A 26670-nucleotide genomic window follows, 5' to 3' on the forward strand; every position below is an offset into this window, starting at 1 on the left:
GAAGGACCTGAGTTCTGATCTGACCTCAGACACTTGACACTTACTAGCTGTGTGACCCTGGGCAAGTCACTTAACCCCCATTACCCCACAAAAAAACAAAAACTAAACCAAAAACAAAACAAACAAAAAAATCAGAACATGGAAATGTAAAGTAAAAAAAGCTAAAATAGTTAGATTTTAAGAATAAGCAATACTTGAGAGATATTACAACTCCCAAAGACAAAAGAAAAAAATTTAGAAAATGGGCCTGTTTCCCTAATCATATTTCCAAGAAAGATATTAGAAAGACAAGATGGACCATTTATAAATATCTACTATCTCTTATTATGACATAATAACTATTTAAAAAAATTAAGTCTAGAATTTTAATGTTTATTATTTATATAAGGATATCATGGGTAGCAACAGCGGTCAAATACAATCTGTTCAATGCAGTGAAACTCATTTATAATAATCAAATTGTATAAAAGCCACTAACCACAGAAACCTGTGGGTGAACTCTAAAAATGAGTATACTGGGTACATCCGTAATCTCCCTAAAATGAAGCCATCTGGGGCTAGTGAAAAAAAAATGTGGTGTGTTAATTATTCTCCAGATTGGGGAGAACAAGATGGGAATTGTAGACTGAAATGTTTTCAGGATCTCTGTATAGTAGTGATGACAATTGTTGTTGGTGGTGATGGTGTTGGGGATGATGGTGGTGGTGGTGGTGATGGCGGCGACTTTTAAGCCAGGACCACCACCTGCTCTAATCCAATACTGAATGGTCATACCAGCGGCCAGAAGAACTACTAGATTTAAATCATGCCAGAAACCCAACTCAAAGCAGAAAAGCACTCAATGCCTCTGCAGCCATTTTATTTATACACTTGTACATTAGCTCCTTGAGGATTGGAACTAGTCTCTGAACCTGGTACAGTACAGTACAGTATATATTAGGTATTTAACAAATGTTTATTCAAGTGTTTGTTGATAAGTTTATGGCAAAAACAGAGCGTCAGAGTTTGTAGTAATGCACACTGATGTGGTCTGGTAAGAACAACTGGTTTTAGTACCAGTTGTGTCCAGTTTCATTAAGTTCTATTGAGGCAAAGATGAAGAAAACTGAAGAAGGCCTTCATTACTCCTTTTAAAAACATCAAGAGACAACTCTCTTAGACTACTGAGTTCCAAGATGAGCATTCAGATTCAGGCTTATCAAGATGACTTAACAGATTTCTCTGTTAAAAAATCCTGATTGATAGGAGACCACTGTAATATGCTCTTGTCTCGTTATCCTTTCTGGTTCAAGGAAGCGTTTCTCTTTCATTTACCTTTAGCACAGTCCAGTCATTCATAGTAGACAAAGGAAAAGTCCCAGAAACCTGTTCTGTTCTGGCCAGTTTTCTTATGCTCTAAGCTTTGGTGGTTGATATGCTTGACGAATTTTACAGTTTCTCGATCTCTATAAACCAATGCCAATGAATTCTCTTCTGGAGTCACTGTTAGGAGCTAAAACAGTTAACCAAAGTAATAGTTAGATCAGGTAATTTGTTTCCCACATACTCACTTCTTTCCTTCTACACATTTCATCAAACAGCAGTGACTTGGCACAAAAGAATTTCCAAAATCAATCACTTAAAAGATTTGGAAATTCTTTAGAAGTTTTTTCCTCTGGGCTGCAGTGGAGCTTGATGTTGCTCTGGGTATTAAATTATGTTTACAGCCATCACTATATAGAACATACCAAAAGAAGGCATCTGATTGATTTATTCCTCAATATATGGTTTGTGTCCTTTATAAGCCAACGCAAGCAAAGTAGGATATGGATGTTACTTATTATATAATCTTCCATTGGACTTAGCAGCATGTTAAACATTATGTAGACAACTTAATAAATATTATGTTATAGAATTTCTCCTCCAGACTGAGTGTTCCTTTAAGAGACCTGAAATTATAGCAGGAAGACCAAACACAGATGTAATATTTCCCAGATGCCTAAGGAAGTTTATAAAAACCAAGCCTTCAAAATACAGTGAGAGGAAGAATAGAAAGAGTGCTGGAATTGGAGTCAGAAGATCTGTGTATGAGTCAAAGCTCTGACACTTTACTAGCTGTTTGACTCTAATCAAATAACTTAACTAGCCTGAGCTACAATTTCTGAATCTGTAAAATGGGGATAATACTTTGTACACCTTAAAGTGCTACAGAAATAGCAGCTATTCCTTAGTTTCCTCAAGAGCTAAAAGAAACAAAGCACCAAAGCACCAAAGCACCTCACCTCTTCATCTTCGCCGCTGGCAATATAGGAAGTAAAGCCACCATATTCTGTTTTCCATCCTTTAAAGGAAAATAAAAACCCACAGCTGTCAGAAAACTATGGCTTTTGCACAACTGTACATCAATTACGTTATACACTTAATCTCTCCTGAACTGTTCCTGGCATATGTATTCTGTGTGTATGATGAGTGAATAGAGGGGGATAGCCACCAAATTCATCCCTCAGTGGCTGAAACAACTGTGACTACCATCTTCTCCCCTTCCCTGAATTCCTGTTGCTACTGACATCGTGGTCCACTTCCAACCCTAACAGATCTAACGGTTAAAGGTAGAGAGGAAAAGAGCAGTTATGAATCTTAGGGATAATGAAGGTGTCCATCTCATATTCCAAGTTATACAATCAAATCTTGTACTAGGTGGCAATATTGCCTTTTTTTTTGGGCAGGGCAATGAGGGTTAAGTGACTTGTCCAGGGTCACATAGGCTAGTACGTGTCAAGTGTCTGAGGCTGGATTTGAACTCAGGTCCTCCTGAATCCAGGGCCGGTGCTTTATCCACCAAATATTGCCATCTAATGTCTATTTTAACTCAAAGATTCTATTATTCAAGTGGCAAAGCAAAATACTTCTATTCAAAGGAAAGCAGAACCTAATCCCTAATCTGAGATTTCCCTACAGTGTAGTTAGAGCTATATCCCTCTGGTAAGATTGACAGTCACCAAAGAAAGGCACCATTTTTTTCTCCTTACCTTTACAGCCACAGTAGAAAAGTAGATCCAAGGCAAATTCAGTATTTTTGGTGTCATGCACTAGAGTGTAATGACCATTCTTCCAATACCTCAGCTCTCCAGTACATGTGGGGACACTTGATTCTAAGAAGGAACAGTAAGAAAAAAAAGGTTGGAAAATCAATTAGAACAAGAGAAATAATTTTGACATAACTTGGTTGATAAGAAAAAGAGGGCAATAGTCTTAATAAGCCACTAGGGGAAAACACTTATCAAAGATCTGCAAATTTTCTACTGTTACCATAACCCAGTCTTATAAACGATTTAAAAAACTTATTTCACTATTGTGCTGTAAGAAATGATGAGCAGGAGGAGTTCAGAGAAACCTGGAGGGTCATGCGTGAGCTGATGATGAGTGATATGAGCAGAACCAGAAGAACATTGTACACAGTAGCATCAACATTGAGTGTTGATCTACTGTGATGGACTATATTCTTCTCACCAATGCAATGGCACAGAAGAGTTCCAGGGGACTCGTGATAGAAGAGGATCTCCAAATCCAGGAAAAAAAAAAAAAAAGAACTGCGGAGTATAGATGCTGAATGAACCATACTATTTCTTTTGTTTTTGATGCTGTTGTTTTTTTCTATCTTGAGGTTTTTCATCATTGCTCTGATTTTTTTCTCTTATAACATGACTAATGCAGAAATAGGATTAATGTTATTATGTGTATATATATATATATATATATATATATATATATATATATATATATATATATATATATATTAACCTATATCAGATTACCTGCTGTCTAGGGGAGGGGGGAGGGAGGGAAGGGAGGGAGAAAAATCTGAAATTGTAAAGCTTGTATAAACAAAAGTTGAGAACTATATTTACATGTAATGGAAAAAATAAAATACTTTATTAATTAAAAAACAAAAAACAAACTTATTTCATCTGAAAAGATTCTAGGTAGTCCCTTAAATGTCCCTTAGCTCTATCCATATTTATTAATGATACCTAACCCCCCATAGCAAATCCTACTATTTTTCATATCACCAGACCAAGAAATGAGTTTCTTCTTATAGATCACACAGATTTCCTCTAATACATAAATTCCCATGAAAATAATTTCTAAAGTACAAAACAATCTGAGAGGTCTCCATTGCTTTTAGGCCTCAGACAGAAGAGCCAATGCTTCTTAGCTTTACCCTTAATATGGATGTTTCAAAGATCCATCTTTGGCCTTCTACTCTTCTATTTCTACATTCTGTTCTTGGCCAAACATTTACTTTCAAAACTTAAGTAACTCTCCCCGCCCCCCCCAAATTTAAGTAACTCCTCTATGCAAAAGCATCTCAAATCTCCACCTCAGGTCATAACCTCTTTTTTTTGAGCTCCATATCTGCATCTCCAAGATGCTCCAGGACATTTCCTTAAACTCAACATGTCCCAAACTAAGTTTATTACCTTATCTCCTATACCTGCTATTTATTCCTCCTGATTTTTATCATTTCTGTCTCTGGCACTACTATTCATCCAATCTCCCATGCTTGCAACCTTGGGGTTCTTTACTCTTTTCTTAACTCTTATTCAAGTAGTTAGCATGTTTTGTTTATTCCACATCAGCATAATCTCTCACATGTATTCTATTCCCACTGTTATCATCACAGTCTAGGTCCCCAGTATTACACAATTGTATAATGACAATGATCTCCAAAGAGGTCTTTCTTCATTCAGTTTCTCCCACTTCCAACCTGTCATTTATACAGCCGCCAGAGTAATCATTTTTACATAAATGTAGTCATGCTATTCCTCTGCTCAAAAATCTTTGCTGGCTCCCTATGGTCTTCTAAGTTCAAACTCCTGTACTGAAATTTCAAGGTCCTTCACAATCTGATACCACTCTACATGCACCATCACATATTGTTACCCTCCAGGCATTCTACTTAATCCAACTGGCTTCACACCCCAAATCAGATATATCCTCTTCCCTACCTCCAGGCTTTTACTCTCCATCCTATCCTTTAAAATCCAACTCGAATTTTACCTTCTCCATGAAGCATTTCTTGAAGCTCTAATCAGCAGCACTCTTACCCTTTTTATACTGAATTCATCTGTCAGTTATCTGTGTTTGTGATTTATACTCCACTACAAATACACTAATAGCTTTAAAAGTACAGGAACTATTATTTTATTTTTGTATTTTTTCATTTAGTACAGTGCTTTTCACATAGCAGGCACTGAAAAATTTGCTGTTGTTATTTTGAATATCTTAATGGAATAGATGACATCAAGGTCCCTTCTGACTTTAAAATCCTATGAGTTTTATATTTCAAATAAAAGCTGTTGTTAGGTTTGAGATGGCTTAGGGTAAAATTATTTGAGACTTGTTTTCTTCTTCTTTTTTGGGTGGTGGTGGTGGCAATGAGGGTTAAGTGACTTGCCCAGGGTTACACAGCTAGTAAGTGTGAAGTGTCTGAAGCCAAATTTGAACTCAGGTCCTCCTGAATCTGGGGTTGGTGCTTTATCCACTGCACTACCTAGCTGCCCCCAAGACTAAAACAAATCTAGTGTATGGAGTGTTTTCCCACAGACTTTGGAAGGTAAACTACATTGATGGCAAGTGAAAATCCAATTGTTGTACCTGGTGGTACTATTCCTTTCACCTTGCTCATCAAATTTCATAGCATACTTCTTAGGAAAGAAAATAAGTATATGAAACATGAGGAGAGAAAGGTGATGAATGAAATACGGGAAAGAATTTTACAGTATGGTTTAGTAGTTGTTGAAAGTCTAAGTTGGGGTCAGCTAGGTGGCACAGTGGATAAAACACCGGTCCTGGATTCAGGAGGACCTTAGTTCAAATCAGGCCTCAGACATTTGACACATACTAGCTGTGTGACCCTGGGCAACTTACTTAACCCTCTTTGCCCCACCAAAAAAGAAGAAGAAGAAGAAGAAAGAAGAAGAAGAAGAAGGAGAAGAAGGAGAAGAAGGAGAAGAAGAAAGCAAGTCGAAGTTGGCTTTGCAGAAGCTCAGTTAATGATGTCAAAAAGGGGTACCTTATAATTCAAATCATTAAATACTATGATTAAGAAAAGAGCCATAGGCCTTTCTCTATTTTCTCTTTGTTCAAGTCAGATTACTTTTCCCTCTGGCTTCTCAATCTTGTTTGTAGGTTATTTCCCACCATAATTCCTTCCTCTACAACTTCCTTCTATCCAGATGATAATCTATTTTTTTTTGTCTTTCTCTAAGAAAATTTTTTTCTTGGGCTGGAGCTGTGCTGAGCTTCCAACCCCTCCATTCCTATAGCTGTATCTCTTTATACATGAGGCTCATTTCATTGACACAGATGGTATGTCCCTTTATTATGTTCTGTGTAGTTCTTAGAACTGTTAATGTTAAATAAAGACATATTATAAGGGGCAGCTAGGTGACGCAGTGGATAGAGCAATGGCCCTGGAGTCAGAAGTACCTGAGTTCAAATGTGGCCTCAAACACTTGACACTTACTAGCTGTGTGACCCAGGGCAAGTCACTTAACCCCAATTGCCTCACCAAAACAAACAAATGAACAAACAAAAAAAACCATTATAGGAGTAGCTTACTATTTTTTGCCTTTTTCTTCTCTGATTCTAGGGCTGTTTCCATCTTGCTTTGTTGGCTTGTGTGGCCACTAGCCTCTTGATAGTTTCCTGATTTGGAAGAAACATGGCTAATTTCTTTGCTTTCTTCTTCATCTTCTGAGTGCTCCTCATCATCTTCATCTGAAGAGACTAGGAAATGAAGCTTCAGGCCTGTGAAGTTGGACAGCAGCAAGAACAGGGCCTCAGAACGAAATAACTCCATGCAGTCCCTCAAGACATCTGGAAGCTTCTTTTCCTCAGCTTTTTCATAAAACCTGAAAGGCAACAGCCTTAAGGTGTTCATCACAGCCCTAGGCTTAAACAAGATGTAGGCTACAAATTAAGTGTCTTTCCCCAAATGTTAGCATGCTTAAGAAGCTACAAAGTGAGACCATTTTGCTTCTTGCAGCCATTGGTTATCCCTATTAACAAAATACCAACTGAGTGATTTGTCCACAGTCATAAAATTGGGCCCTTATGACTAGCAGCAGCAGCAGGATCATTCAAGAGTAAGAGTTAAGTGAAGGGAAATTTCCTTTGACAAAAAAGGCTACCTTTTGTTGGGGGGACCTCGTTGGCGCCATTCTAGATCTTCTTTCTCCAAAGCCTCACATATCTCTTCATATTTTTCAGGCTGAAAAACAGGTACTCAAAACAGTTAACAGAATTCTTCATTATCCACAATCTGACATTCTTTTTGCTAGTGTGTAACCATTAGCCTATACAAAAAGTTTATTTACTGAAAAACTATGGCTTCAGTTTCTGTGACTTTGATTCCTGTTTAAATGTTCTTTGCCCAGTGCATTTTGCCCTTGAGTCAATGAGGCCTAAGAGCACTTATAAGCATCGTAGTCTAGTCAAGAGTCCAGGTCTTAGTTTTAGCCAAGGATCTGAACACTCTGATTTCAGATTTAATTCTATCACCTTTTGTGGGACTCTGAATAAATCACTCAACTGTTTCAGTTCAATTTATTAAAAAAAAAAAACCCAAAACCCTCATAATATACCCCTACTGAATTCACAAGAATGTTTTAAGAATAAAACTGGTGGGGCAGCTAGGTGGCACAGTAGATAGAGCACCAGCCCTGGACTCAGGAGGACCTGAGTTCAAATCCGGCCTCAGACACTTTACACTTACTAGCTGTGTGACCCTAGGCAAGTCACTTAACCCCAATTGCCTCACCAAAAAAAAAAATAATAATAATAATAATAAAACTGGCTAAGTTTAGTTATAACCATTATCATTATGATAAAAATCTTTGTATGATAAAAGTTTCTCTAGGTCAGGGCTTCTTAAGCTTTTTCTACTTCCAATCTCTTTTCACCAGAGAAATTTTTGCACAACGCCAGGTATACAGGTATATAAAATAGGTATACATAACCTTTTACTGTTGCCAAATTTTTTACACATTCAGTTACATGACCCCACATGAGGTCGTGACCCACAGTTTAAGAAGCTAGGCTCTAAGCCATGCTTACTCAATTGATCTTTGGTACAAAATCCCAGTTGGACATAAATAATTTGTACAGTGTCTTGGGATTATGTGGTACAGTCAAAAAAGTATTCACTAGATTATCAGGAAGCCAGTATTTTTTGTTGTTGTTCTTTCACCAATTAGATTTGTAATCTTGGGTAAATCACTATCCCTTTAAGGTCCTTTCTATTTCTAGACACCAACGACATTTATGATTCACTGTAATGTGACTTTATCCCTACCACCAACTAATACTTATTGAGCTCCTAAAATCCCATAAGAGATATTGCTGTTGTTGTTTGTCATTTGTTGTTTGTCCTTTGTTCTAGAAGATGACCATGACATCAGAGTGATTGGATTTAAGTGATGGAGAGCAATGCAAGGTCACCAGCCTCACTCTCTCCTCCACGGCCATCTGGGTCCAGTGGCAAAATATATATCAGGACGACTGGAGATGGCCCCGAATGTTTAAAACAATTGGGATTAAGTGACTTGACCATTTTTATTATTTGATGGAACAATAGAAATGAAGAAGCAGATCAACAAAGATAATCCCTCTTGAAGACCTGGTTAATCCTCAATCCACTTTATGCTTATAGGCCTCAAAAAGAGTAAGTACAACATACAAAACAATAAGGTATTGAACAAGTCTTTTGAAAGTCACCTTGAAAAATTCCTTCAGCAGAATTTCAGATCGCTCCTCAAATTCCTCTTGAATTTGAGCCTGGGAATCTATGTTCATATAGACTGGATTGATCCATTCATACAAAATTTCACTCTGCAAAGAAACAGAAAATAAAGGGATGTATCTACCATGTCCCCAACCTTAATTTTTGGTCAGAGAGTTTAGGGCACTAGTAAAGTACATGTGAATCACATATTCACAAATCTTCCAACTTATAAGTCAATGTTGCAATGCTTTTCATGAGAAGACAAAAGTCACATTAGACTAGCTGGAACTCAACAGTTTCTTAGGAAGAATCACTTGGAAATACATGGAAATAACTGAACCTCTCTAGTTACTAAAATAAAGATAGCTTATTCTTACATCTTGAGAAAGGTGAGGGCTACGAGGTAAAGGGGGCTCAAAATAGCTCGAGGTCCTTGTCTGAGGAGGGCCATGAAACCAGCCACTTACAGACAGTCGACATTTTCCTTCTGATAGAACTTCAGACACCTGAAAGAATTAAATCAGGCACAAATGAGTACAGAGATTACTTGACAAAGCATATGCATTCTACTTCTGTAAAAGTGCAGATGTTATGTCCCAGAGCACCACATTTTGATGTAAAAACAACTGTACACTGGCAGGAAATTGGTACCCACTGAATTGTGCCTGATTTTAAAACAATGTTCATTGATAGCTTGGTCCATTTGTGGCTTGCCATCTTTACCTGGTGGTAGGATACTGGAGACACTTCAAAGAGAACCAAGGTGTTCCAAGAGGGGATGAGAGACTTAACAATCTGCTTCGGCTGGAAATGTTCTACACCAGAAGAAAGCACAACCACAAGTGTAGTTCACAAACCGCATTAAACATTACTATTACTGTTTTCTTGTTTAATTTTATGTAGAAGGGGAAACAATTATGCCCTTCAAATCTGAACATTATCACTTCTTTCTACCTGGCTCTTAGGCTTTCAGGTTCCTAGGATAACTGAGGAAGTCATGTCCTTTCTCGGGTCAGTTTCCTTTACTTTACAATGAAAGAGTTGGAGTAAATCTTTAAGCTCTAAATTCTAGAATTTGTGGTTCTTAAAATGGTAACAACTATCTTTCCAAAAATGAGAAGAGCTAGTTTTAACGTTGGCATCTTCCTGGCTGTTGGCCATATGGAAAGCATATAGTTATATGGAACGACTGTGTAACTGAAAGGGATTTTGTTTATTCTGTACCTTTCCACTGAATAATCAACATGATTCAGAAGGTGAGGTTGACTCTACCTTTATTTGCCTAATTATTGACTTAACATATCCTAGGCCAATGATCACTCCTCACATAAAACTCAGTGTTCTGAGTGGATAAAGAGATCATAATCCTAGTGCTTGTACTAACCTGGAGAAGCCCATACTAATAAAATAGCTTCTGCCACCTCAGAAAGCATAGATTTATTTCCCTTCTAATTCAGTGACTCAATGAATCAATAGGACTTAATTAGTGGTTACATACAAAAATGTGAAAGGTGAATAAGTTTCCCGGTTCCTTTTTGAAAAACACAGATGATGGCACTAAGAAATAAAATGTGGGATTCTTTTTTTAATCTTACCATCTATACTATACAGGTCCAAGGTACCACCAAGGCTCTTGTCCCAAGGAGGAACGAGATAAAGAATGAAAGCAATTCTTCTTCCCTCTAGTTCATCATCATGGCATAGCAGGATATCTGCAATGGTATACGACTGAGTAGTTGGCCCTATTTCATATATACATTTGTGACAGCTAATCTTTATCAAGTTTTAATGCTTATCTAGGTGACAGACACTCAATCTTTGTAGCACAATGGAGAGAGTTTGAGACCTGGAGTGAGGAAGACTGAATTCAAATCTGGTCTCAGACACCAAACAGATATGTAATCCTGGGCAAGTCACTTAATCTGTCTGCCTCATTTTCATCTATAAATTGGGGATAATAATAATATTCCTCCCCAAGGTTGCTGAGAGGATAAAATGAGATATTTGTAAAAGTGCTTTGTAAACCTTACAGCACTATGTAAATGCTATCTATTACTATAATTATTATTATTTTTGAAATTATGAATTTTTAAAAGTTAAAATAACAGCATGGTATAGTGAGGAGTGCTAGATTCAGAGTCAGGAGACCTGGGTTTAAGTTCTGACTCTAAATATGCTAGCTAGCTGCATGATTATGAGCAAGTCCCTTTACCTCAATCAGCCTTAGTTTCTTCATCTGTAAAATGTGAATAATAGAATGTAGTTGCATCCCATACTCATTTAACTTATACAACTATAAGTACTTTTGCCCACTATTCTACTCAGTGAATGTGAGATATGGATGCTCCTCCCCAGTCCCTGATATGGAACTCTACCTTTTGAACTCTGTCAATACCCAGAACTCCTCCAGCCAGAAGTGCTAGGAAAGAGGCAGTGATTAGACACTGGGCAGTGGAGTGACTGTGCATTGTCCAACAGTAGTTCCTATATGCCCGAACCCTATATAAAGTTCACTTTGAAACTTCAGGTTCTTTCTGCTTTTCTTCTACCCCATCCTAGGGATGAGTAATAAAACAAGTATATGAAGACACATAATCATTTCCTTAAAAGTGTTTTACATAGGTTTCATTTGTTTCCTGTTGCCTTATCTTAGTGGCTAGGGTCAGAATTTCCCTGTGATAAAAATGATGCTTCCCCCTAGATATACTCATTAGTAGGATCCGTTTAGAATTTAAACTTTCGGGGGCAGCTAGGTGGCGCAGTGGATAGAGCACTGGCCCTGCATTCAGGAGGACCTGAGTTCAAATCTGGTCTCAGATACTTAACACTCACCAGCTGTGTGACCCTGAGCAAGTCACTTAACCCTCATTGCCCTCAAAAACAAAAAAAAAAATCCAAAGAATTTAAACTTTCATATTTCTCACCTGTATACTCATACTTAGCACAGGAGATATCAATGGTTGACTCCAAGTCAATCTTAGCAATGTCAGAAAGCCATCTCCGGAAATCTTCAAACAGAACTTTCCTAAAAAGCAAAGGTGTTAATCATTACGTTATACATGCAGTCAGTCTTTTGTACTCCTGATCTAGGCCATAGCTGTTATTATTTGGAGGCTGGGAAAGAGGCCAGAGGAATTACCAAGTTACTAGGATTTAATGGGGGCTACTTTTTGGGGACAGTATTATCTATATAATAGCTCAAAATAACTAAATGTCCTTAAACAACCCAAACCAAAATGTCATGTAATATGCTTAGTGTAAAAATTATGTGGATAGGATTAGTATATCAACAACATTAAAACCGAGTACAGCTTTAGATTTTGTAGGTCACAGAATATTTCATAAATCCTGAAGCCACTAGATCTTTTGGATGAACAACAGAAGCAAAGCCTTAAATGTGGATTCCCTAAGTACCTGGCCCTACCATTCACTGGCAAGACTAGTTTCATGGACTTATTGGATGGAAAGGCTTCCTTCACTCAGTCTGTGTCTATGTTACTGGAAAACTTCTACTCTAGCCATTGCTTACTTCTTGCAACACTTTTCCATTTTTAACTGTTTCCATTAGAGAAGCCATACCATCTGCCTAGAAAAATTCCAAGATCAATAGTTGATCAGTTCCTTTGTACTGGATAAGAAGTTCCAGTTTTCAGAGTCCGTAGAATCCTTTGGGTATCTTCTTAGCTGTTTTGTGACTCTGTTCTCTAACTTTAGAATGCTTCCTAGAGGAATGCTGTAAATTATGAGGCAATGGTCTAAACAATGCCAATATTTCCAAAAGAAGGACACTAAACAAATATGAAGTATTACAAATGACCCACAGTTAATCCAGGTCCTAGAACTTAGGGCTTAGAAAAGGGGCTACTATGTACTTGGGACACTTCATTTTACCTTAAAGCAGAGATGTGAAGTTCTTCTCTATTCTTCAGATCATCCGACTTTTGATAATGGAAAAAAAAAATTCCCATTGACATTAGATATACAGACAAATAATTTTATTCTTAGAAGAACTTTAGTGATATATCTATATACATATATATAGATATATATATATATATGTGATATAATTGAAAATAGAGAAAATAATGGGTTGCCTGAGTTCAAGTACCTGTCTCTTCTAAACTCTGCACATAAAATCAATACTACCTAGATGACCTAAGTGTTCTGCTTTTGTATGTCTATCTTCTGTTAACATCAATATTATAAATCCTGTGAAGGCAGGGATTGTTCCTTATCTTTTCCTTATATCCTGGGACACATAAGATACCCAGGAAGGCAGTTACAGTTAATAGTAAGAACATGAATTTCCAAGTCCTGTAGACCTAAGTTTAAATCCCACTTTCAATACTTATTACTTTCTGGTCATGGATAAATGGCCATTGATAATATTCATTTGTGGTTTTCTAAGTCAATCTGTGGCCAGTAGGGATTCCTTTCTATTTGAGTTTGATGCCACTGCTACAGAGAGACTAATTGATGACAATTGGTACCATTCTTCTAATGTGCAATCCTATTGTGAACTGATATCCAATTGTGTGTGTTTAAACACACACATATAGATTATTTATCATTGTGTGCAAATGACATTCTTTTTGATTGGTTTAACATATGTCCCAAAAAGTACTGTCAGTGTCATTATGTTAGACTTTAAATTCTAAATGTAGAGGTAATTACTGTTCCCTTTGTATCCTGCCTAGCCTATAGCTGTATTTATTAGTGTATTTGAAAATAAAAATACTTTTCTTACATTTCATCCAATTGGAATTATCAGGTTAAAACCTATTAGCTCAGGTCTTAACAACTTTGCTTTAGATCTAAGCAAGAAATCAAGAATCAAGGGGCAAATGAATATTTTGCTTTTGAAAAAAATCAAAAAGGAGAAAAAAAGGTAGAATGTTACTATAAGCATTTATGACAATCTTTAAGTTAAGATTCAAATAACGGTGACACAGGGGCTACAGATGAATGTCAAAGAAAGCTTTGGAAAGGCTCAAAGGGAATCAGGCACATCTGAACCATACATGCATTTCCTTCACTTTTGTTTGCAAAGGAATGAAATTCCTTTCATTCTTTAAAAAAATGTTTTATTGACATTTTTTGTTTTTCACCCTAGTTTCTTCCCAATAAGCCTCACCCCACTCCAAACAGAACCTTGGCAGCTGGTGGCACAGTGGACAGAATCCAGTCTGGAGTCAGAAAGATCTGAATTCCAAATCTAGACTCGGACATTTCCTAGCTATATGACTCTGGGCAAGTCACTTAACCTCTGTTTGCCTCAGTTTCCTTATCTATAAAACTGTATAATACCTTTCAGGGTTGTAGTGAATATCAAATAAGATAATAATTATAAAGTGCTTAGAACAGTGCCTGGCACATAGTAAGTGTTCTATTTATATTATCCATTAGATTGTAAATTACTTGAGGGGAGGAACTATCTTTTGCCTCTTTTTTGTAAGCATAGAGCTTAGCACAGTGCCTGGCACCTGGCAGATGATGAATGAATGTTTGATTATAACAAGTAAAAAAGTTAGATAAAACTAAGATAAAGTGACCATATTTGACAGCATCTACAATTATGTGACTGAGAAGAAAAGGTTTCATCATTGAGTCTCTGAAACCAATATTAATCAATATAATTACTAAGAGTGCATCTTCCTCTTAACTTTTTTTTTTTTTTAAGGCAATGGGGGTTAAGTGACTTGCCCAAGGTCACACAGCTAGTAAGTGTCAAGTGTCTGAGGCCGGATTTGAACTCAGGTACTCCTGAATCCAGGGCCAGTGCTTTAACCACTGCGCCATCTAGCTGCCCCCCCCTCTTAACTTTTTAAAATTTATTTATTATACTCGGTGTATATTGTTCTCCTGGCTGTGCTTATTCAATTCCACATCCATTCATAGGTCAGTCACTTTTTATTGCACAAAATATTCCATTATATTCACATTTCATATTTTGTTCAGCTATACCCTAATTCATAGGACCTGCTTTATTTCCTAGCTTTGCTGTTGTTGCTGCTACTATAAAACAAATTGTTGTTATGAAAATGTTAATATATATGTGACCTTTATTTCTGTCACTGCTCTTCTTGGGACACTTGCCTAAGAGCAAGAATCAATGGTCAAAGTACATGAAGAGTTTAGTAATTTTTCTCATGTCATTCCAAAACATTCTTCAAAACAGTAGGATCAAGTCACAGATCCACCATGTAAACAGGATTGTCTATTTTCCCACAGCCCCTCAAACACTGTTTCCATTTTTTCAAATTTTTATCACATAAATCCATTTGACCAGATTTACTTCTTGTAGTCCAACTATGGCTTGCTCAATTTCTCTGAGACTTGGTTGTTTTAAGATCTCTTTCTTGTTAATTAGTTTGACTAAATGCAAACAGTGTATAGGCCTTCCATGACCTACTGGATTATAGGCAGTAGCCACCCAAACCACCTCAAATCCTGTCTACCTTCCCCACCCCCTCTTCCAGCCCTGAAACCCAAAGATGAACCCCTATGAACAATGATAACCTACCTGGACCCATTCCTCAATGACTGACATATTTTCCACCTGATTCCAATGATTCTGAATACTGCCTGCAATTGTTCAAATCCCATTTTCCTTCTGCTTAGTAATTCCTTGTTTCCTATCTTCCTCAACCCAACCTGCCCTCCTGCTCCAACCTCCAATTATTAAATTACCCTTACACTGTGCTCTAGGGAATGACTACTTTACAAAGTGATGGAGGTGATAGTGACAGCGGTGGTCGCAGTAGTAGTGATGATAATGACGATGATAGCATTTATACAATGCCTACTTTGTGTCAGGTATTGTGCTAAGTACTTTATAAATATTGTCTAATTTGATATAACAATCCTGTGAGGCAGGCACTGTTATTATTCCCATTTTATAGTTGAGGAAATAGGCAAACAGAAGTTACAGGATTTGCCCATGTGTCTAAACTTGGGTCTTCTTGACTTCAGGCCCACCATTCAATCCAATGTGCCACTTTGCTATCTAAATTTCATCTTAAGTCTTTTCCTTTCTGCCTCCCTCTCTACAGTTCTACAGTTTTTGCAGTCACTGAGACTTGGCTCCCTCTGATGACACAGCTTTCCTGGATACTCTTTCTAGTGGGGACTGCACTTTTACTAATTCACCTAGACTCACTGGTTATAGTAGGGAAATTAAGATTACTCCCCAATACCACTTCTAGGCTCTCGCTTGACCACCACAACCTGTGCTCCTTTGAGGTTCACTCAAAACATATTTATCACACAATCAAAATTCTGTTAGCTACTGTCAGACTTTTGGGGGGGGGGGAGAAGGCAGAGCAACGAGGGTTAAGTGACTTGCTCAGGGTCACACAGCTAGTAAGTTTCATGTGTCTGAGGCTGGATTTGAACTCAGGTCCTCCTGAATCTAGGGCAAGTGCTTTATTCACTGTGCTACCTAGCTGCCCCCATGTCACAGACTTTTAAGACATTTCCCTAAGTTCTGAATTCAGAGACTGGCTCACAGTCTCTCCAAAACTCCTGCTATCATATTAAGGGTCTTCAATATATATAAATGATACTCCCTCAAATACCCTAACCTCCCAATTCCCCAACTTACTTCTTTCACATGACATATTCCTCTGCTTCACCATAGCTGCACAGAGATGGTGTTACTTTTTATCTTGCTATCACCTATGTGTTCCACATTCATGAATTTTGAAATTCCTTTATCTGATCATAAACTGTTATCATTCTCTAGTTCTCCCTGCCTTGCAATTCCAAACCCTGTTCTTCACCTCATTGCAGCCTCCAATCTCTCCACCTCTCAGTCCTTTCCCAGGTCACCACTTCTGAATTGGTTACATTCTCTTCCATTCCTTGTCTCACCCCTGTTGAAAACCAGTTCTATTCTGCACTGCCTTCTTCTCCTAAGTCCCTTGCTGTTTTCTTTTAAATAATTAAAAAAAAAAGAATAATAAATGCAGGTCAATCTGTACCCCTGCCTTTTTTTGTATGGTTCACAGGCAATAGGAAAATAGATGGTGGGTACAGAGTTGGCCATTGGATTTAGTTTGCTGACCTATATGTTGTAGAAGATCCTGACATTCTAAACCCCAACCTTACTCTCACCACCCACTGCCTTTGTTCCTTCTTACATGCTGCTGATTCAAACTGGAGAGAATCAAAAAACTGTGCTGACTGGATCTCTTATAAGTTTGTTATATAATCTTAAATAGGCCTTCACTGCAGCAAGGCAATCTTCTCTAATTGATTCCCTTTCCCACCAGAGTGGCTTTTCCAAACTGTTTCATCCTTCCTCAAACCTCACATGATTCCTTCTCTTCCTCCCTACTGACTTTAGAGCCTTGCCTTAGAACCCTAAACATGATCATGTCTTGTTCATCCCTCCAAAAATCTCACTTGATCTCTTCATCCCTATTAGTTATCATTCCTATATTGCTCCTCCCTGTTTTGGCCAAACTCCTTGAGAAGGCCATGTAGGATGAAGTTGCCTCTCTTTCCTTTTCTTTCACTCTCTTGTAAAATCTTTTCAGTCTGGCTTCCAACCTCTTCATTCAACTGAAACCGCTCTCTCCAAAGTTACCAATAACCTTTTAACTGTCAAATCTAATAGCCTTTTCTCAAGCTTCATTGCTTTGATGTCTCTGACTATACTCTTGTCCTTGATACTCTCTTCTCTCTCAGTTTTCATGAAAGTGCTCTCTCCTGATTCTTTTCCTGTCTGACTGCTCCTTTTGTTTCTCCTTTGCTGGATATCCATGTTATGTCCAATAACAAGAGGTATTGCCAAAGGCTATGTCCTAGGTCCTTTTTTTCCTTTTTTTTTTTTTGTTTGCTTATTTCTTTTTCTTTATTTCTTTTTTTGTGTATGTGAGACAGTTGGGGTTAAGTGACTTGCCCAGGGTCACACTGCTAGTAAGTGTCAAGCATCTGAGGCCGGATTTGAATTCAGGTCCTCCTGAGTCCAGGGCCGGTGCTCTATCCACTGCGCCATCTAGCTGCCCCTTTTTTTCCTCCTTCTATACTATTTCACTTGGTGATCTCATTGGTTCTCACAGTTTCAATTGTCATCTCTATGAAGAAGACTCTCAGATGTACTTTTCCAGCCCTGACCTCCCTCCTGACCTCCAGTTTTGAACTCTCAGTTGCCTTTTATAGATTTCAAACTGGATGTTCCATAGACATCTTAAATGTAGTATCTTTTCCCTATAAACCCTTCCCTCTTCCTAACTTCCCTTCTATTGTTGAAGGTACCACCATACTTCCATGTGTATAGGCTCACAAACCAGGTGTCAATTTTTGACTCCTTGCTGCCAATCCCAATATGGAATCAGTAGTCAAGTCTTGTTGTTTCTACCTTTGTAACATCTCATGTATATTTTCCCCTCTTTCCTCTGATACTGTCACCACTCCAGGGAAGGCCCTTATCACCTCACATTTTGGATTACTGCAATAGCTTGCTGACTTGTCTCCCTGCCTCAAGTCTCCCCACTCCAATCCATCCTCCACTCAATTGAACTGATTTCCCTAAAACACAAGTCTGACTACACCCTCCTCCTATTGAATAAACTCCAATGGCTCCCTATTTCCTCCAGGATCAAATAAAATCCTATTTGGCTTTTAAAGCCTTTTATTACCTGGCTCCTTCCTACTTTTCCAGTCTTCTTACACTTTTCCTTCCCTTCCAGGGCTCTGCAACCCAGGGACTGACCTTCTTGCTGTTTCTTACAAAGGACACTTTCTCCCGACTCAGCATTTTCCCTGCCTATCCTTCATGCCTGTTATTCTCTCCCTCCTGATTTCTGCCTCCTAGCTTCTCTGGCTTCTTTCAAGATGCAGCTAATGTTCCACCTTCTATAAGAAGCCTTTCTCAGTCCTCTTTAATTTTGTTGCCTTCCCTCTGAGATTTTCCTCAATTTATCCTGTATATATCTTATTTATAACTAGTTGTTTGCTTGTTGACTTCCCTACTAGACTGTGAGCTCCTTGAGAACAAAGACTGTTTTGCCTTTCTTTGTGTCTCCAGTGCTTACTTAGCACAGTGCCTGCCTGGCACATGGTGGGTATTTAATAAATGCTAGTTAGCTGGCTCAATTGTGTTCTCTCTTTTAAAATGGATAATTCTGTTTTCTTTCTAATCACTGTGGATTCAGTTTGTACATTTATTATTTTGGCAACTTCATTTTCCTCTTTTTTAAAAAATCAAGTTATCATAGAGAGATGTTTGACTAGCAAAGAAGACAAGCTAGTCATGTGGCAAGACTGACAAATAACTATGTATTCAGTTGATATTCACACAATGTCAAGACACAGAGGAACATGTTAAGCAGGTTGGATCAACATCTTTGTGGAAGATTTAGAGGACATGGACAAGAGTGGCAGAAGAATCAGAAGGCACAGATGAATATTACCTGCACCTCTGGAGGGAATAACTATGTTAAAGAAACCACAGATTCAAACTGTAACACTGAAATAGCTAATGATTTAGTGTTATGTTAGTGTTGTAAAAAAAACAAAAAACAAACGGTTTTACCCCTGCTGAGAACCAGGAACCAGCCTTGAGTGGCGGCAGCCCAGGTGGGAGGAGCACAGGTGCCCCAGAACTATCAACCCCATGAAACAAAAATTTTGTTTTCTGGTTCAAGAGCAAGTAGGCCTGGGGTTATTTTCAGACCAGAGCATAGGCCAGGTGAGCTGAGAACTTGCCTCTTCTCAAACTGTAACACCTGGGACCCCCTGAAGCTTGGGACAGTGCAGCCTGGAGGCAGTGCCCCACTTTAAGAAGGAGTTAAAAGTCAAGTAAAAGGTGGGCAAGATGAGCAGAGAAAGATGCAGACCATAGAAAGTTTCTTTAGTGATAAGGAAGATCGAGGTGCACCCTCAGAAGAGGATAGCAATGTCAGTGCTTCTACATACAAAGCTTCCAAGAAAAATATGAATTGGTCTCAGGCCACAGAGGCACTCAAAAAGGACTTTGAAGATAAAGTAAGAGAGGTAGAGGAAAAAATGAAAGTGATGCAGGGAAGTCATGAGAAAAAAGTCAACAGCTTGAAAAGCCAAATGGAAAAGCTCTCTGGAGAAAACAGTTGCCTTATTGAACAAAAGGAAGCTAGTGACTTTATGAAAAACCAACACATAATAAAGCAAATCCAAATGAATAAAAAAAATAGAGGGCAATGCGAAATATCTTCTTGGAAAACAGCTGATCTCTAAAATAGATGCAGGAGAGATAATTTGAAAATCATTGGACTATCTGAAAACCATGATCAAAACAAGAGCTTAGACAACATCTTCCAAGAGACTGCCAGGGAAAATTGCCCTGATATTCTAGAAACAGAAGGTAAAATAGAAATTGAAAGAATGCAGCAATCACCTCCTGAAAGAAATCCCAAAATGAAAACTTCCAGGAATATTATAGCCAAATTTCAGAACTCCCAGGTCAAGGAGAAAATATCATAAGCAGCCAGAAAGAAACAATTCAAGTACTGTGGAGTCACAGTCAGGATAACAAAGATCTAGCAGCATCTACATTAAAGGATAGGAGGGCATGGAATATGATATTCCAGAGGGCAAAGGAATTGGGATTACAACCAAGAATCACCTACCCAGCAAAACTGATCATAATTTTTCAGGGGAAAAAACGGGACTTCAATGAAAAAGAGGACTTTTAGGTATTTGTGATGAAAAGACCTGAACTGAACAGAAAATTTGACTTTCAAATACAAGACCCTAGAGAAGCATAAAAACATAAAGAGAAAAAAGAAATCAAGAGGGATATTAAAAGGTTAAACTGTTTACATTCCTACATGGGAAGATGATAAGTCTAACTCATAAGAATTTTCTTAGTATTAGGGCAGATGACAGGAATTAATTTAGACAGAGGGCACAGGTGAGAATTGGTTATGAAAGGATGATATCTGTAAAGCATTTTTTTGTTTGTTTATTGTGTTTTTTTTGTGGGGTGGCCGGGGTTGGTTGGCATTAACGGGGTCAAGCAGTGGGTGAGGGTCTTGTGTCTGAGACCAGATTCGAGCTCAGGTCCCCCTGTGTGCAGGGTGGATGCTTTGTCCACTGTGTCACCTAGCTGCCCCATGATGACAACTTTAGTGTAAAATTGAGGGGTGAGAGGACTGCACTAGGGGAGAGGGAAGGGGAGAGGTAGAATGGGGTGAAATCCCACATGAAAGAAGCAGGAAAGGGCTTGTGGAGTTGGGGGAGAGATGGGGGAGGAGTGGGGCAGTGAATGAGCTTTATACTCAACAGAACTGGCTCAAAGACCTTAATTTCATCAGAGCTGGCTCAAGGAGGGAACAACATACACATTCAATTGGGTGGAGTAATCTATCTAACCCTGCAGGAGGGTAGGAGGGGAAGGGGATAAGGAGGGAGGGGTGAAAGAAGGGAGGGCATATTGGGGGAGGGGGCAGTCAGAAGCAAAACACTTTTGAGGAGGGATAAGGTGAAAGAAGATAGAAAATAGAGTAAATATCAAAGGGGAAGGAATAGGATGGAGGGAAAAAGTTAACAATAGCAACTGTGAAAAAAATTTCAAAGGAGAGGCAAGAGTAATATAAGATGATGATGATGAAGATTGATGGATTGGTGATGATTTGGATGAAGATGAGAATTGTCTGATGAGGAGGACTAATTGATGAGAAGGATGATTAATTGGTGACGGTAAGGATTGATTGATTGATGATGATAAAACCATATGATACTTACTTTGCTGGGCTACTGTGAAGAAAATTCTTTGTCAGGTATAAGGTACTATATAAATGTTATCTATTACTGTTATTGCAAGAACCAACCTCATGGGTTTATTGTAAGAAACCTCTCTTTAAAGTACTTTAAAACTGTAGTTTACTATAAAAAAAATGACAAGCAGGATGCTATCAGAAAAACCCAGAAAGACTTACATGAGCTGATGCAACATGAAATGTACTGTATATAAAATAACAGCAATACTGCAAGATGACCTGCTGTGAATGACTTGGTTATTTTCAGCAATGCAGTGATTCAAGACAACTCTGAAGGTCATATGAAAAATGTAGTCCCATCTACAGAAAGAGAACTGATGGTGTCTGAATACAGATTGAAGTACAATTTTTTTTTGTTAGTTCCTTTATCTGACGTTTTGTTTTTGTCTGTTTTCTTTCACAACTTGGCTAAATGTGGAAATGTTTTGCATGACTGTTCATGTATAGTTTATACTGAATTGCTTGAGTTCTTGGGGGTGGGAAGGAAGAGAATTTAGAACACAACGTTTTGATGTCAAAATTTGTATTTACATGTAATTTGGGAAAAAATTCTAAATAAGAAATTAAAAAAAAACAAAGCTAGTCAAAATCATTCCTACTGTCTTTATTCCTTCATTTTTTTTCTTTCCCCTCTGATATCCAAGATTCTTTTTAAAGCATTGTTTGTTAACTCTATTTTCTTTAATTACATCCTTAGTTGATTAAAAATAACTATTCTTAATTCATCAATGTTTTTAGAGATCTACTTTTTTCCTGTAAATACTACTTTAATTTGATCTCATACATTTTGACATGTTATCTTATTATTATCATCATTAATAGTTATATATTATAATTTAACCTACTTATGATTCAGAATGTTACTGTCTCCATTTAGGTCTATATATTTTGCTTATGTTTCCCTTATTAATAGTAATTTTCACTATATTACAATCTACAAAGAAAATATTTAATTTTTTATGTCCCAAGGCATGATCAATAACTATAAAGTTATTACTGGTGTTCTGAAATATTCATGTGCTTAAATATTCCCAATGAGAAGTTATCATAGGTGTTTCAAATCTAATTTTTCCAACGATTTATTCAGCTCTATATTTTCCTTGGTGCTTATCTTTCTGCTAGATTTACAGAGCTCTAAAAGAGAATTACTAGTTCCCTATAATTATTATGTAATTACCAATATCTTCACAATTCTGTTAGCTTTTAAGAACTTCATAACAATGTCATTTGGTGCACATATATTTAATACTATTTTATTGACTACGATGCCTTTAAACATAACAGAATTGACACTCTAAGTTCTAATTACTGCCTTATTTAAAAAATCATGGTTTCAACTCCTGCTTTTCTAGAATCAAATAAAGGAAAACAAATTTTGTTCCAATCTTCTTTTTTCACCTGGTCTATCTTTGTTTTGAAATATCTTTCCTGTATAAAGTAAATTGCTGTTGTTTTCTTATCCATCCTGCCACTCTCTTTCCTAGAGAATTAATCCATTCACTTTTAAGGTTTTAACAGTCAAGTTCGTGTTTTCTTCTACATGAATTATTTTTAATGAGGGCTTAGTCCCTGTGATTTATTTTGCTTAGATTAATTTACTCTCAGTCATTTCTCACCTATTCTGCATTCTGTCCTACTTCCTCACATTCTGTTCCAGGCCAATCACATGCATACAGGTGCACACACATATGCATGTGCACTAGGGGATGGAGGAAGAAGAGGGAGAGGCAGAGGGAGGGAGAAAGATTGGGATTGGGATTTTGCCCTTCTATCTCTCTGCATGAATAAGAGTATGGTACAGAATCTGTCATGTTCCTCTCCCCAATCTACTCTCTTAGTTTCAGAAATGTACATTTGCCCATCCCCTTCTCATAAAGTGCTAATTTCTAGAGGAGTTGACAGTGAAGTTGTCAGAATACAGTCAGCATTTATATATACCAGTTTAAGTTTACAAAGCACTTTATAAAAATTATCTCATTTTTATCTTGACCACAACCCTGGGAGGAAAGTGCTATTATCACCTCCATTTTACAATGAGGAAACAGGGGCAGACAACAGTTAAGTGATTTACCCCAGGTTGCACTGTTAATATCTAAGGGAGGATTTGAACTCGTCTTCCTAATTCCAGGTCCAGTGCTCTAGTTACTTTGTCACCAAACTACTTATGTGTACATAGCTCACACATTTATATACATAGAAATTATACGCACACATCTATCACAGTGCATTTAAGTCATCTGAACCTTAAAACAACTGTTTGAAATGGCTACCACAAGTGTTGTTACCACTAATTTATAGATAAGGAAACAAGTTTAGGGAAGTTAAGTGATTCATCCCTAAGCCAGATGGTTATAAAGTACCACAGCTAAGATTTAAACCTATGTCAATTAGGTCTAAGTTTTTCTGCTGCCTCATGAAGATAAATCAAAAATACACAAGTGAGAAAAAAGAAGTATATTTTTTTTGCTACAATTGTGTCCAAAGTACTAACCAGTAAAATAAAAACAATGCGATGATGGTAACCTTCTAACTGGGATTGGTTGAACCTTGTATTGAATGACCTTTTAGGACACAGTTTCTGAATCTAAGTGGCACAAATGGCTTGTGAATACATACCTGTTTGAATTTGTACAAGTCATTGCATTTCTCATGGAAATCCAAATCCAAAAGTTCCTTTTGAAGTCCTTCCAAGAAAGTCTGGCACTGGATGAAGTTTGGGATCACACAGTGATGGAAAGGATCTGGGTCCATGATTATGGCATCTTTCATAAAAGAAAATACTTTCAATATTTAATGGTGCAGGTCTGAATGGGATTTAAGGGGATGTAATGGATAGGAAATAAAATTTCATGGTCTATAAATTCAGAGGAAGAATTGGTGGTCTCCCACTTTTTATTTACTCCTATCCTACATTTTGTGTTATAGTTCACCTCCCACCTATCCCCTGAAGCTTTACCCAGTTTATGCATTGTTCTTCCTTAACTTTTTTTTTTTGGTGAGGCAATGGGGGTTAAGTGACTTGCACAGGGTCACACAGCTAGTAAGTGTCAAGTGTCTGAGGCTGGATTTGAATTCAGGTCCTCCTGAATCCAAGGCCGGTGCTCTATCTACTGCACCACCTAGCTGCCCCTCTTCCTTAACTCTTATTGTACATTTATTTAACCCAAGCTCTCTTTTGACATTCAGTCTTGCATCTCCAACCATGTATTGGACATCATTTAAATATCCTAGGGATATCTAAAATGCAATTATGTCCAAAACTGAGCTCATTATCTTTCCCTCCCAAACCCTTCCCTCTTCCTAAGGCACCACCATCCTAGGCTCACAACCTAGGTGTCATCCGACACTCCTTTCAATCCACACAACCAATCTGTTGCCAACACCTATCCTTCACAACATTTTTAAGATATACTCCCCTCTTCTTCAACACTCCCACCAACCTTTGTGCTGGTCTCATGCTTAGACTCTTAATAGCCTGCTGGTTGGTTTACCTGACTCCTCTCTCCCCATTTCAATTTATTCTCCACACCATTGTCAAAGTGATTTTTCTAAAGTGCAGGTCTGGCCACATCACCCCCTCACTCTTTACTAAAGTCCAGTGGTTCCCTATTACTTCCAGGATCAAATATCCTGTATGACTTTTTTTGTTTTTTGCGGGGCAATGAGGGTTAAGTGACTTGCCCAGGGTCACACGGCTAGTAAGTGTCAAGTGTCTGAGGCCGGATTTGAACTCAGGTCCTCCTGAATCCAGGGCTGGTGCTTTATCCACTTCGCCACCTAGCGGCTGCCCCCCCCCCCTCAGTTTGACTTTTAAAGCCTTTCATAACCTGTTCATAACCAGGCCTACTCCTATGTTTCCAGTCTTTTTACATTTTATTCCCTTCTATATAGTTTGATTCATTGATACTGGCTTTTTTAGCATATACCATTCAGTCTCTTCATTCTATGCCTTTTTCACTGGTTGTCCTCATGCCTGGAATTCTCTTCCTTTTTGTCCCTATCGCCTTACTTCCTTCAAGTGTCACTTAAGATCCTACCTTCTACAAGTCCTCCTCATACTCCACCTTCCCTCTGAAAGCACCCCCTCCAATTTATCCTGTCTATATCTTGTTTGTATATAGTTGTTTGCATGTTGTCTTTCCCATTGGACTGTGAGCTCTTTGAGGGCAGAAAATGTTTTTTTGCTTTTCTTTGAAACTCCAATGCTTAGCAGAGAACCTGGTATCGAGGATCTTATTAGATGTTTGTTCACTTGGCTAGATGCCTCTGGACTACTGTAGTTTGTACTTTCGTTCATACAACTAATATGTATTAAGCACCTACTATATACAAAGTCCTTTAAATTTTATGAGCTTTTCTTCTCCCCAACCAGACTGTAAGCTCTCAGGGGGCAGACAGACTTAAAATTTCTAATTTTCCCGTGGGTCTTTGCAACATCACGAATAAATAAAAAAACCCCGCCTCTTTTTTTTAGGTCAGCAGGCCCGTAACTAAGCCCAACAGGAAGTCTTTTCAGGTAGACAAGGGAATCAAGAATAGCTTCTTGGAGGTGGTATTTTCAATTTACCAAGCATCGAGTAAGAGCAGAAGATACAAAGAGCCAGTTTATGCCTTCAAGGAACGTCCATTCCACGATTTTGAACCATACTTTGCTAGGAAAACCTTTCCACAGGATCTTCTCTTCCAGTCTCTTTCCGCACAGGCCCCGCCTCTTTGGGCCCGGTCCCCTCCAGATCCCGCCCCCCGCATGCTTCCAGCCCTCCTCTTCCTACCCCCAGCTCCCACCCACAAAAGTAACAATTCTGCGAACGATCGAACGCGGTTACCGTGACTGAATCTCGTCCTCCGGCTCCAGGCCTCAGCCACCTGCTTTTTCAGCAACTCCTCACGGATAGCGGCCGAGAACTCCCCTGTCAACTCCCGCTTGCCTTTCTTTTTTCCCTCTGAGACAGGTCCCAGATCCGCGCGCCGTTTCCCGCTCATACCTTCGGGTTGCTTTGCCTTCCAAACGCAGGAACTGCTACGAATCGCGCACCATGCGGCAAATGCGTTGCACCCACTGATACTACAACTCCTAGAATTCCCCTACCACCTCTAAAACATCCAATGGGAAAAAGAAAGTCGGAAAGAGGCGGGGCC

General features: G+C 38.3%; 1 protein-coding gene across 1 annotated transcript; it reads right to left on the reverse strand.

Moving 5' to 3' along the window:
- Nucleotides 1–315: 315 nt before the first annotated feature.
- OGFOD1 (2-oxoglutarate and iron dependent oxygenase domain containing 1) lies at nt 316–26660 on the reverse strand. The gene is made up of 13 exons (XM_043983569.1): nt 26358–26660; nt 24148–24293; nt 12659–12705; nt 11692–11792; nt 10363–10479; nt 9491–9582; nt 9145–9273; nt 8761–8874; nt 7176–7255; nt 6604–6896; nt 3009–3131; nt 2262–2320; nt 316–1492 (listed from the first exon to the last, which is right to left on the reverse strand). Exons 1-13 carry the CDS (start codon nt 26512–26514, stop codon nt 1331–1333), a joined length of 1620 nt encoding a protein of 539 aa, XP_043839504.1. The 5' UTR covers nt 26515–26660; the 3' UTR covers nt 316–1330.
- Nucleotides 26661–26670: the final 10 nt, after the last annotated feature.

Source organism: Dromiciops gliroides, chromosome 2 (genome assembly GCF_019393635.1).
Source record: "Dromiciops gliroides isolate mDroGli1 chromosome 2, mDroGli1.pri, whole genome shotgun sequence".
Taxonomy (NCBI): domain Eukaryota; kingdom Metazoa; phylum Chordata; class Mammalia; order Microbiotheria; family Microbiotheriidae; genus Dromiciops; species Dromiciops gliroides.

Excerpts from the sequence above, each read along its gene's own strand:
- OGFOD1 (XM_043983569.1), bottom strand. The coding sequence starts at position 26,514 with ATGAGCGGGAAACGGCGCGCGGATCTGGGACCTGTCTCAGAGGGAAAA. Across the intron at positions 7,256-8,760 it reads TGCTGAAGGAATTTTTCAAG|CCTGAAAAATATGAAGAGAT; the intron begins GTGACTTTCAAA and ends CCTGTTTTTCAG. Across the intron at positions 1,493-2,261 it reads CCAGCGGCGAAGATGAAGAG|CTCCTAACAGTGACTCCAGA; the intron begins GTGAGGTGCTTT and ends TAACTGTTTTAG.